General features: G+C 42.6%; 1 protein-coding gene across 3 annotated transcripts in view; it reads left to right on the top strand.

The window, feature by feature from the left end:
* The window catches only part of PTPRR (protein tyrosine phosphatase receptor type R), a 203,608-nt gene that overhangs the window by 165,637 nt on the left and 24,586 nt on the right, over window positions 1–13,385 (top strand). For all 3 annotated transcript variants that reach the window (XM_060245073.1, XM_060245076.1, XM_060245074.1), the window contains one exon: window positions 9,039–9,149. In XM_060245073.1, coding sequence (XP_060101056.1) covers window positions 9,039–9,149 — 111 coding nt within the window. The remainder of the gene's footprint in view (window positions 1–9,038; window positions 9,150–13,385) is intronic.

Here is a 13,385-nt window from a genome sequence, read left to right as displayed (position 1 = left end):
GTCTTAGATGCCATGTGAAATCATTAATGCATACTTCATCAGATTGAATGGTGTAATCACAAATAGTGCAGCCCTTTCCACACTTAAAGTGTCCAGTGGGGAGACGCGGGCCCAATTCTTGTTTAGAGAACAAACATTTTCTTGTTCTCTGTGTTACATAGAGTCTACTATATGACCCTTTAAGGTCCATTTACATAATTGTATCCTATTTAGAGTTAAATCTAAATGCTTGTATTCTAAAGGAACATGAAATTGTTCCTTGTTTGACCTGATCAAGATACTTTTGAAAATGAGCCCCACTATAATATAACCTGAACTGCAAATGTTTTCCCAAAAGAAATGCTGTTTTTTAAAACACATACTTCTAACACTGCTTGAAAAGAAGGACTTGAAATAGCCAGTAGACTCCAATATATCAGGAAGCACTGTGTTTACTGGAATTGCCACAATAGTGTTTATCTGTATTGTCATGAACTGACAGTGGCAATTTCCTTCTAATAAAGGAAGGGGAGACATCTTAAGAAGTTCCCAGGCTATATGGAGAAAGTCTGTGTTTACATGACTTTCTGACATCCCACTGGGAAATCCTGGGGGGAATATTAAGAACTATTAAAATGGTGGATGAATTATTCTGTCGTCTTATTTGTTACTGGAGTCTGGTTGCTCTCTGTCTTAGTTGGTATCAAAATATCAGTGCTTTCAGAGGAAACAGAAGAATTACTTTTATTGACATTTGTGCATTGTGGCTTGTTCTGAATCCCATATGCACAAGGGGAAAGTTCTCATTCCATCTTTATCCAGTATAGCTTGACTGCAGTCTCATTGGAGCAAATGATTTAAGAATGGCTGCCATATTGAAAATAGAATCTAGCATAAGTTTAATAAAAAGTATTATTTGCAAAGCACCTCAAATTAGGCACAAAGGGTTTAGATAGTAATTAAGGAGGCTTCCAAATGAATATTTTTCACTGCTTGGAGAGCGAGACAGAGAATCTTCCTGTCCCTCCCTGCAATGGCACTAACTCCACTAATCAGTAGGAGTGTGCTGAATGACATGATATGATGAACCCATCACTCTCTCACTGCCTGTAACACTCCCCCCACACACACACACTTTTTGGCAGATTTTCCCACCAAAAGTCTTGTTCCCTGCTGTGACTGAGCAGCTCCAAGTACCACGTTAATATTTGTGGATTTGATCATCTGTTTCTCTCACCCTGTCACAGAATATAATTTGCCTTTTAGCCCAGCCCAGGAACTTGATGAGGAAAACAAGAGCAATCTTGTTTTATCCTTTGAAATGGCACTTGAGAAGGTATCAAGAAAAATGGTAGCTGCACCAGTGAGCAGATAAGATGAGAGAGAGAGCAAGATGCAGAATAGAAAATTTATTTAACTCTTGAGACAGTACAGCATTCAAACAGAAGTCTTAAGTTTATCTAACAGGCAGGGAATGAATGTGTAGTCAGGGGTAGAGTTGTGCACAAAAAAAAGCAGTATTTTGGGGGGTTGGATATTCCAAACCTGAAAAAATATTGGTATTTGTCAATATTCCCAAATGATATTGGGGTTTGGGAATTATCAGTGTTGCCAAATTTATTTGGCTCTATTACACCCTATGGGGACTGTCCCCATAGGGTATAATATTTCCTCCCCCTCTCTGGAATTGCACTGGGGACAAGAGGCTCCCATAATGGAAGGGAAGGCAAATTGCTGGCCAAATTGCCAAAGACTGAAAAATTTATTTTGTTGTTAGTACTTAAATATGGAAGTTGAATAACAGTTTTTTCCAGTATCTCTGGTTTGCTTTCAAGGATCTGCATGGGTAACCAGCTCCCACTGCAATGTATAGAAGGGAAAGAATGCTAACTGTTCAATAGCTGATGTTGGGAAAAGTCCAAGCCCTGCTTACTCTAGGACTGAAGCCTTGATGACTAATGGTATAATCCTAAACACTGTTATATCCTAAATTCTTTGAAGGCATTGGTGTTAGAATCTGTAAGAATTCAAGAATGCAAAAAGACTTCTAAAAATTGAAACAGTGCTGCATTAACTATGTTTTTGACTAGGCATCATAGACAAAATGCAAAATAAATGTATTTCAAGTGCCATAGACAAAACATACTTTTTTCTCATGAGACATTTACTGAAATATACTTATGGAAGCATAAATTGAGCCTACAATGCAACTTAAAGGGCTGTGTTTAATAATGTGATGCTGCATGAATGTTGACTGATCTCACATAATTAACTTTTCCTCGAGTTCCAGGAAACCTTGGGAGTATCAAATACAAATGGCATCCATAGTTACAAATGTGTGTGGCTCCCCAGTATCATACCTGCCAGGAGATTCCTCCCCAGTGCAAAGATTACTGTTACTATTATTCAGTTATACTTAAATTCTGCTTTTTTTCTTGCATACGACCTTGCTATAGAGCAGGGCTTTTTATGTAAAAAAAGCCCAGCAGAAACTCATTTGCATATTAGGCCATACCCTCTGATGTCAAGCCTACTAGAACTCCATTCCTGTTTGTTCCTGCTCAATAAAAGCTTTGCTGTAGATAATATAACTCTCATTTTCTGCTATCATTTTTCCAGAAAGCACTATTCTGGGGGCTTTTTTCTTTGGGGGGTTGCAACCCAGACCCCATAAATCCAATCCCCACCAAACCTGGAAGGCAAATAAAAGAGAGCCAGCTGGAAATCCCCTGTGAGTTTGGTGTCTCTGGTACGCCAGGAGAGCATTCTGTCATGTCATGAATCTCACAAACAGAACTGCTTTATTTGCCAACTAAAATTTCATAATGGTTTGTGGTTCGCAAACCAGGCATGCCATGAACCACAAACTGAACCACATTTTCCCAGTTCATGCCCATCCCTTGTCCCAGGCCACCATCAGACAGTGCACCTCTCTCCTGAACCTCCTGACTCCCAGAGGGGTTCCTCACTTCTCTCTGCTCATCTGTGCTGCCACCAGCTGGTTGATTACAGTATTTCCTGCTAAGAGGGCCAGCACTCCTGGCACTCTACTCATGTTGCCATTTACAGGCCCCACCTAGTGCCCACACTTCCTATTTTGTACTTAAACTAGCCTTTACAGGAACAGCTTGCTGCATTTTTGCACTCATGGGGATCTGAGCATCTGTTGACCAACTGCCTCCCTTCCCCTCTCACCCTTTTAGAAATTTGTTTGAGTGGTGTTTATTGTGGTTGCAGAGAACATATTTCCAGCATTAAAAATAATAAGAAATGTATTTAAAAGAAAATGTCCACACACATACACTACACAGCAATGGAGCAAACAGGGTTACAGAGTAAAGGTAACTGCACACATTCTTCTACCCCCTCTCTCTAAACATACCCTGACTATTGTTATTCAAGGGTAGACTCCTTATTCTTAAGGTAATAGCTTTATATCAGTCATCCATTATGTTGAATCTTTGTCCTGGCTGCCTGCCTCTTTCATAGTTCCACATAGTAATGGCAGCCATCCAGATAGATTCAGCTGCAATAGACCTTGCAAAAACAACCCACAAAAGTGGGTCTTGTCCAGGGAATTTAACTCCTCTGTTTGCCCTCATGGTCAGTCCTTCTCTTCCTATCATTCCCAGGAAAAGATACTAGCTAGCATTCAACACACTCATTCCTGCCAGGGTGTGAGATTATTGTGGTCAGAAGCCTTAAGTATCAGGTGCTTTTAAGAGCTTGAGGCAATTAACTGGCAGGTGTTGAACTGCTGGGCTGGGCTGGCCAGGATCTTGTGAAGAAGAATCAGTCTCACTGCTTGGCTCTAGGATGAGATTCTGCTCAAACAGTCTGACATATCACCTCCTCTGGGCCACTTTGGCCTGTGCCTTCTGTTGCTGCCATTCCTGCAGAGAAGGGGTGGGTTCCAGGGAGCTATGGGCCTGGGTTTGAAACTTACGCAGTGAAGGCATGGTGGCTATCAAGGTGTGACTTGCAGGTTCTGACAGGGTGTCATCTGGTGCTGAGAAGCAGTTGTCTGCTGGTGGTCCTGCTGGGCAAGGCCCTTCCTAGTCCCTCTGGTCCTTCTCAGTCACTGGCCTAGGCTCCTTCTCTAGGGATTCCAAGTAGGGTTGCCATTCCCCAAGTCTTGGTAGGGAATTCCCCAGGTCTGGGGGCTTCTGCCCACTGTCAGCCAGTTAGAAACCCCACCCCCAAACTGTGATATCATTGTGTGATGTTCCCAACATGAAAGTGCTGTCATCATGTTGGGGATGTTGTGTAGTGATGCTTGGTTTTTGGGCCAAAACCTCCTCCTGCATTGCTTGCTAGCTGGTCAGTGTGTTTCAGTTATGCCTTCCTCATGGAGGCACTGAAAAGTTGTCCAAATATTTTGTAAGTTCTCATTCACTCCAGTACATTCACATCTCACAAGAAGCACAGAAATTTCTTCAATGGAGAAAAACTCTTCAATGGACTTTTGAGGTGTCCCATCTAAGATTCTGGATTTTGCACCAATATTATATTTAAGAAGAAATTCAACATAAGCACTTCATTGAACGGGATATGTTTATTATACCAACAAATAGGATTTTCATTATTAGCTTGAACTTTTTAATGAACTTATTATGGACTTTGAATGCTTCTAATAATATTTATAAATTAATCTGGAAAAGAATCTTTTGTCAGTAATCAGACCACAGTCTACTTTTTGTGTAATTGGCTGTGAGAACTTGTGACTGACTCAAGGTCACATCAGCAGGTTCATGTGAAGGAGTGGAGAATCAAACCTGGTTCTTCCAGATAAGAGTCCATGCACTTACCCACTACACCAAACTGGAAGAAGAGATTTGTTCATAAAGGGGATGAGCAGACAAAAGAGATAAAATCTCTTGGCATTGACTGAGAAGAGACCATTTGGCTGATTCCAACTGGGGGTAACTTGCAGGAGGAACTCTCACAATGAGCTCCATCTTGGTTGGCAGCCCAGATGAAGCCTCCAAGGTAATGGGAAGCTTTTAGGAGCTTTTAAAATGCTGTTAAATGCTAAGTTTAAAAGAAGGCCAGCTAGGGTACATATCAAATTGAGGAGGAAAAGGACTGTATATTTGCACTTTTTATTCCTTGCTCAGTCCATTGCTGTGTATAGTATGTGTGCCTTTTTTCTTTTAATAAATTATTTACTGTTTTAAATGCTGATTGGTGTCCCCCGTACCACTAAGTTAGACCTCCACCATTCAAAGACACTATTCAAAATCGACACTATGGAAAGGGAGGCAATTGGTTGTGAGGCCCTCATTCCCTGAGAGTGCACAAGTGTGGTAAGCCACCCTTTGTTAACCAGTCATCGAGTAGTGGGAGACACAAGTACCAGGCAGAGCCTTAATCAGCCATGCAGAAAGGAACTTGGAAGTGCTGGCCCTTTTAGTAATTCTGAAATCAACCAGGTGGTGGCAGTGTACTGAAGGAGAAACACGAGAACTCTTGGAAGACAGGTGAGCTGGAAGAGTGGCACATTGGTAGACAGAGACTCAGGATGACTGCTGTTGTCTAGATGTCTTCAAGAGCCAAAATGGAGTGGTGCCCACAGAGCTTTCACAAGGTGTAAAAGCTTTCTTATAATAATGCACCTTGCTTGGAAGGTCTCTGTTGTTGTGGCTGCTGGTTCCTTTAAAAATGCATTTTAATTAAGGAGAATGCTTTATGCATCCCTTTTCCCAAAACCATTGAGAACCCAAGGCATCACCTATGTGTGAGTATTCTCTGTTGGAATAAGATTCTGCAGTGTGATGTCATCTGGATTATTCTCCACTGGTACAGGTGAAGTGAATTCAGGAGGGTCCAAGACACTGGCAACAGGCTTCTAGAACACTAAATAGTAGGGTTGTCAAGTCCAATTCAAGAAATATCTGGGGACTTTGGGCGTGGAGCCAGGAGACTTTGGGGGTGGAGCCAGGAGACATTGGAGGCAGAGCCAGGAGCAAGGGTGTGACAAGCATAATTGAACTCCAAGGGAGTTCTGGCCATCACATTTAAAGGGATCGCACACCTTTTTAAATGTCTTCCTTTCATAGGAAATAATGAAGGATAGGGGCACCTTCTTTGGGGGCTCATAGAATTGGATCCCCTGGTCCAATCGTTTTGAAACTTGGGTACTTTGGGGAGAGGCACTAGATACTATACTGAAAATTTGGTGCCTCTCCCTCAAAAAACAGCTCCCCCAGAGCCCACGAAACCTCCAGATCAATTCCCCATTATACCTTATGAGAATCAATCTCCACATAGGGAGACATTTCCCTCCCCCCACCACCCCGTTTCTGGCGACTCTGAAGCAAGGGATTGGCCTTTCTACTTATGACTTGCTGCCAACTTCTTCAAAGTAACACAGACACACCATCCCAAGAGGAAGCCTTTCAATTGGAGACTGAAGCCTCCGAAGGTAGAAAGGCACATGGTCCTCTGGGGGCAGGGCTGACTGGGGGCGGCCAGCTGACTGGGGGCAGGAAGGAGCCTGGGAAAGCAGAAGAACCCCCGCTGGGACCTCAGGATTGGCAAGCCTACTAAATAGCACATTTTAATTTTAAAATAATATTTATACCTAGTTCTCATTTGATAACCTGTGGCCTATTCTGTGTTTAAAAAAGCTTTTGGCAATTTGGAGAAATGTTCATTTCATGCCATATATGGGAAATCTCACATTCAGGCAGCTCATCTGTGGTTGTTCCACCATCATCCATACTAATCTGGGTCTCCTTATCATGAAGCAATTTGTAATTTGGTACAAATTCCCTGTCATCAGAACTAGTACTGATATAGCAGCTTTTGAACTTAGGCCTCACCACTGGGGGGGGGGGGGATTGACAAGTTCCTTGGGCCTCACAGAAGTGTCCATGTTCTCAACAAGAGGCTAGAAGCATGTCTGCTAGAACATAGCTTTTCCCCCTAAATCCTTCTACTTTAGATGAGTCTATGATTATTTCCTGTTGGTCAGGGTTCTGCTGGATCCAGTGCAATAGCTGTGAAAAGATAACATATCTTTGAGGACAGTATGCAGGCTATCTTCACCAGTTTTGCTAATATACACAACAGCAAGGGTGTAGACCAGGGGTGGCCAGACTGTGGCTTGGGAGCACATATAGCTCTTTCACACATATTGTGTGGCTCTCAAAATGCCCACCACCCCATCGTCAGCTGGCTTGGAGAAGGCATTTGTGTCTTTAAATAACTTCTCCAAGCTGCAATGCATTTAAAGTTAAAGATGTTTTCTTTCGAGCTCTCCCTCCCTTCCTCCTTTCCCTATCTATTTGCCTGCCTGCCTGCCTGCCTGCCTGCCTGCCTGCCTGCCTGCCTTCTTTCCTTCTCTCACAAACATCTGACATCCATGTCTTGCAACTCTCAAACATCTGAGATCATGTGTTATGGCTCTCAAATACCTGATGTCCATGTCATGCGGTTCTCAAACATCTGACTTTTATTCTATGTGACTCTTACATTAAGCAAATTTGGCCACTCCTGGAGTAGACAGTAGGCCTGGCCTCACTCCCCCTCACACACACATATCACTCTCCTCAGTTGTAATTTGTAGGCACCCTAGTTGGCTAGTCCAGTGTCAACCACTGAGACCACAATAGAAATGGAACTATGCATGTGGGGAGGTGGGAGTGAAATGTAGTGAATAGATGACTTTTCTTAAATATAAAAAAAGAAATACCAGACAAACAAAACCACACTGTTTACAAGAAAGCTGCCTTAGCAGTTAGCCTTATTTTTCTATATAGTAGTGCCTAGTATACATTTAAAAAAACATCTGCATAGCTCACAAGTGTAAAGAATCAGGGATAAAGTCAAGAATTATATAGTTTGAGTCACAGCCTCCCCTGGGTTTCAAAAGTGGCTTGTGGGACTGGAAGGGCAGATGGTGCTCTGAAAGAAAGAGAGGGAAACCCTGGTCATGTGGTAGTTTCAGGAATACATGGATGGTGGATCAGTTCTGAGGGTGCTGTTGGAATCCTGGCAAGGAATGTGATAAATTACTACACGTCAACTGATAGTGCTACCTGTTTTTTAATATTGGAATACTGTTTCATTGTTGAATCCTGCTGTTGTGATGCACCCTAAGCCCACGTTTGGGGATGGCAGAATATAGAAACATTTTTTTAAAAAATAAAGGCATTGTAATTTACTGGAAATGACAGGCAATAATAATGAAGAGTGGTTTTAGTCAACAGTCACACAGTGCTGTCAACCCCAGTGTAAGCTGCCAATGAAAGGGCTGGGAACAAGACAAGAATAGCATTCCTAAGGGAACAGCAGAAGTCTGGAGAGAGCTGCAGACGGTACACCCATTTATCAAGAAATCTCAGAGGCAGTCACCAGGATTGGTAATGGGCAAGGAGTAGTTGAAATATTCAGTATTTCTTTGCCTACATCTTCCTAGGGAGCTGCATATTTATAATTAGTATTATTAGCTTACTAATGCACCAGGGTGATGTCAGATAGCTGCTAAAACTTTTTAAATTCAAGACTCAAAAGCTGATTTATTTATTTATTTATTTATTTATTTTACATTACTCGTATCTAAATGAACTGGAGTCTGGACTTAAGATAAATGAGCATTCTTTGATCTCTAAAACACAAGTGAGAACTCTTAAACAGGACAGTAGACTTTCATCTAACAGAATAGGTGGTCGTCAGATGGGCTGAAATATTGAAGGTAAAGAATATTTAATTTTTTTATTTGGGAGAGAGTAAAAGACTAATCAGATATAGAATTGCAAAATACACTTACTTTTTGTTCATTTTATTGTGGACTTTACATGGATCTGCAATGGGAAGGGCTCCATATATTAGTACTACCACATGGAACTGTTTGTATTTTTTAATGCTCAATATGAAGATTAAATGCTTAGTATGCTCAGATTTGGTTACTAACCATGGTACCTGAAGCCTTTTTATCAGTACAATTCAAATATACTGACTTTTTTGAGGGGATTCAGGTTGTTCTTGACATAGTTTAGAAAGAAAAATCTGCCCTGCACTCAGAAGCCTGTCCCCTTCAATATTATTTTTTCCAGAAGTGTGTGCTCTACTGGCCAGAGAAGAGAGGGATATATGGCAAAGTGGAAGTACTTGTTAACAGTGTGCAAGAATATGAGAATTATACCGTCCGCAACCTTACACTAAAGGTAATATAACTGATCTCCTGAATCTAAGCAATGTGATCTGAAAGTGGAAGGTAATTGGGGGTGGGGGCAGAATCTGCATATTGTTGATTAGGTTGTGGTACTCATTGGCACTAGTCTAGAGAATTAAGACCATTTAACATATTTTCTTGAAATCTGTTAAATGGTCTTTATAATCTAGAATGAATATGGCATGCCATCAGAAAGTAGAGACGCAAACAAGAGCATGGCTGCCCAACTCCTATGCATGGATTTAAGTGTTTGTGTTTCCATCATAAAGTCATACTTGCAAAAAACAGGTATAGATATAAAACCTGTTCACAAATGACATTGAACAAGTGTGTGATTCCTGTATAGTGTACATTTGTTTTCTTCTTAATATGTTTTTCTTAATATGAGTAATGAGTAATCAACATGTTAATATATATATATATAATATGAGTAATCAACATGTTGTGTGTATATATATATATATATATATATATATACATACATACACACACACACACATACACATATATATATGTGTGTATATATACACACACATATATATACATACATACATACACACACACATTTAGCCAGGTACTGGTCACTGCAGGAATGGATTGACCATTAAGATAGAGTTGCCAGGTGCCCGTTGAGGATGGGGAACTCCGACCCCATGCCCTCTCTCACAGGCTCTCATTCCAGTGAGCAGTGGTAGTCAAAGGGTGAGGACAACACTGCTGATTTGACATTACTACCCCCCTTCAGTGCTCTAGGAACCAACTCAAGCTCTATGATATCACCATAGACTTCTAGAAGGCTGCAGGTGGTATGAGTGCCATAAGTTCTGGGTCTTCATTCAGAAGTGATGTCAAAGCATCAGTGATGCTTTCATTTCTCAGGCTCTACTCCTCAAAAGTTTCTGGGGAACACAGGCCTGGCATACCTGCATTAATTCCACCAGCTTGAGGTAGCCATCTCAACTCAAAGGCAGTCCTGTATGAAGTGGGCAGAAGCCACCACCACAGCAAGATGGCAGCCCCTGCAAAGGGGTGGGAAGGACTGCTGCTGCAAACTGACAACCCCTTGCCTGCACAAGATAAATAGGTGAAAGTGGGTGGAAGCCACAAGCCAGCAGTGCAGATGAGCTGCACAAGCCGGGCAGAAGTCATGGCAAGCCTGCTCTTCCTCCTCCCCTCTCTTGGGGTCTCAGGGTGTAGGTGTTCTTCTGGAGCAGGTGGGGGTGAGGATGTGCATTTGTTCCACAGACATCCGGGGGAGGGAATCTTGGAAGTAAATCTTCTGTATTTCTGTATTGTTAAGTTTAGCGTAGTGCTGTGTTTTCTGTTCTTTTCATTAGATCTTTAACACAGTAGGCACAATAGTATTTTCCTTGTTTTGTGCTTTATCTTAATCTGTAGTACTAAAGATTTTTCCTAAGAGAGCAGACTGTGATTCAAAGTCCTCCTTTGCCAGTTTTGTGTAGCAGTTAAGTGCACAGACTCTTATCTGGGAGAACCATGTTTGATTCCCCACTTCTCCACATGCACCTGCTGATATGACCTTGAGTCAGTCACAAGTTCTTGCAGGGCTCTTCCTCTCAAGAGCAGTTTCTGTCAGAGCTCTCTCAGCTCCACTTACCTCTAGGGCTGCCAAGTTCCCAGGCTGGGCAGAGAGGTTCTCCCATCTTGGAGGTTCCCAACCCACCAGCTCACATTGGGCCGGCAGGGGGATCCTCACCCAATGTCGCCAGCCACTCTAGGAACTTCTGTGGAAACTCTATGGTTTTCATGGATGCCCTAGCAATTTGGGAGGGAAAACTCTATGGTATCATAGAGTTTTCCTGGAAGCTCCTAGAGCAGCCGGCATGCAATGTCACCAGTGTGATGACGTCACTTGTGAGTGACATCATCACACTGTGCAGATAAAGTGCGCATGAAAACAGGGGACTTGGGGACTTGGCAACCCTACTTACCTCACAGGGTGTCTGTTGTGGGGAGAGGAATGGAAGGAGATGGTAAGCTACTCTGAGTGAAGGACAGGGTATAAATCCAACTCTCCTCCTTCTTAGATCACTCACACTCAAATACGTATGCACAGGAGTTTTCCCCAAATAATGGGGAAACTGCCTTTTATGCTTGCTCAGGTGCAGACTTTACTAGCATCCCCCAGGTCACTGGTAACATGAGAAGTTAAATTTATTGCTTGGGGTGGTGACACAAAGAAGAGGAACATCCTTTACATACACATGAACATGCTACTAGGGTTGCCAGCAGTGTTCCCTCTAAGCTGAGTTAGTGTGAGCTAGCTCACAGGTTTTTAGACTCTGACTCACATGTTTGTGTCCTAGCTCAGGAAAAATGCCCACAGAGCAAGCTAATTTATGCAGTAGCTCATGGCTTTAATGCCAGTAGCTCACAAAGTAGAATTTTTGCTCACAAGACTCCACAGCTTAGAGGGAACATTGATTGCTAGCCTCCAAGTGGGCCCAACAACATGATTGAGCCAAACTATTTATGAATAACTATTTATATATGATTTTATACTTTGTTTGTAATATCAAAATTCATATAATATTTCACACTATGAGCCATAAAAATCACAAAATGTAAAGTATCCCAGAAATTGATTGTAAACTTGTCTTGAAAAAGTCTTTGAAAGTCCCAACTCCATGCTTGAAAGGCAAATGGTAATATTCAAACGGATGTTTTTCAATGGGTAGAGAAATCCTCTATGCCTCTTCCAATGGAGATGCCAGCCTTATTAGAACTCCATTTCCAAGATGATCTTTATCAAAGAGGAGTTCAGAAGAAACTCATAACTCCAGTATTCCTTATAAACTTCTTCATGGTCTCTGTGCTTCACACTCATGGGATATAGCGCCTGCGCCCATCCCCCGAATCAGTACCTAAAAAGCCCGGGATTTTTTCGCGCTTGGCACTAGTGGGCATGCACAGGCGTCCCAGTATGCATACTCACCTGAGCCAGCGTGAGTATCCCGCAAGTTCCTTTTTGACCGCCGCGCTGAGAGGATCTCCTTTCAATTGCTCCGGTCGGTACTGTAATCCTTTGGATTTTTCTAGTTGTTATATAGCCCATTTGTTGTTTTCTTAGTTAGTAGTTTAATAGTTAAATAGTTATAGATAGTTATTGTTGTTGTTTAAAAAAAAGACTGCTGTTATCAGACTTTGCCCCTTGGGGCTTTATTTTTCCCCCATTCCCTCAGAAATCGTTCTGTGTGGGTTCCGGTGCCTATGGAAAGGTGTTGGGGGTTTTTTAAAAGTTGCCGCAAGTGTGGTAGCAAAATTGCACCTCCTGATGGTCACTCCCTCTGCTAACTGTGTCTGGGCGAGGGACACCGAATCGGTGAGCACTGTCCTCTGAGCCAAGCTTCCCTTGCAAGGAAAACCTATGAGTGCACTCTCAGAAGTGCTCCTAAACTGCCCTAAGGGCAGTTTCGCATTGCTTCCAAGAGCGAGAGTGCGGGTCGCCCACAGCCCTCCCTGCACTCCCCTGCCATGCTGCTTCACCTGCCCTCCCCCCGGGCAGGGATGCAGCAGTGGGGCAGGCATGTATGAGGAGGCATGGGGGCAGATGCTGACCATTGGTGCTCGAGGCCCAAGTGCTGGACCTGGGCTTGCCATAACTAACACAACCTGCTTGTGCATTAGCCAGTGTTAGTTTGTGGCAAGCCCAGAGCTGGGTTCACTCTTCTCCTCTGAAGAGCCTTACCAACACACCATCCAGCCGCTCTCAGCTTCTCAGGTCTGTGACCTGGGAAGTTAAGAACTGTGGGGCAGGGGGTGGGGTGGGGTCACCTAGCGGTGCCCCATAGGTGAGGTGGCACCCCAGGCCACCTCCTACCTCTCCTACTCCCATGCGTTAGCCGTTTGGCAAGCTGGGTCCCTCTGCAGTCCATCAAATGTACAAATAACTTAGCAAATATATTATTTAATTATACTTAATAAAAATCACAACACAAATTGTTGCATGTGAATATAATATATTTTTATCCTAAAATAACAACATAAAATATAGATAATACCTGTTCATTCTCATAAATGGAGGTGCATGATTATCCACAATTATAAATGTCTATGGTGCTTTACATGGTATTTTTCCGTGTGGACTTCTTTCCATGTGGGCTTTTTTCTGTGTGGGCTTTTTCCATGTGGGTTTATTTCTATGTGGGCATTTTTTCATGTGGGCATTTTTCCATGTGGGCTTTTTCCCTGTGAGCATTTTTGTCCA

The sequence above is a fragment of the Heteronotia binoei genome, chromosome 8 (genome assembly GCF_032191835.1).
Source record: "Heteronotia binoei isolate CCM8104 ecotype False Entrance Well chromosome 8, APGP_CSIRO_Hbin_v1, whole genome shotgun sequence".
Classification (NCBI taxonomy): domain Eukaryota; kingdom Metazoa; phylum Chordata; class Lepidosauria; order Squamata; family Gekkonidae; genus Heteronotia; species Heteronotia binoei.
Note: the sequence above shows the minus strand (reverse complement) of the source record. Positions and strands in the feature narration are given on the sequence as shown.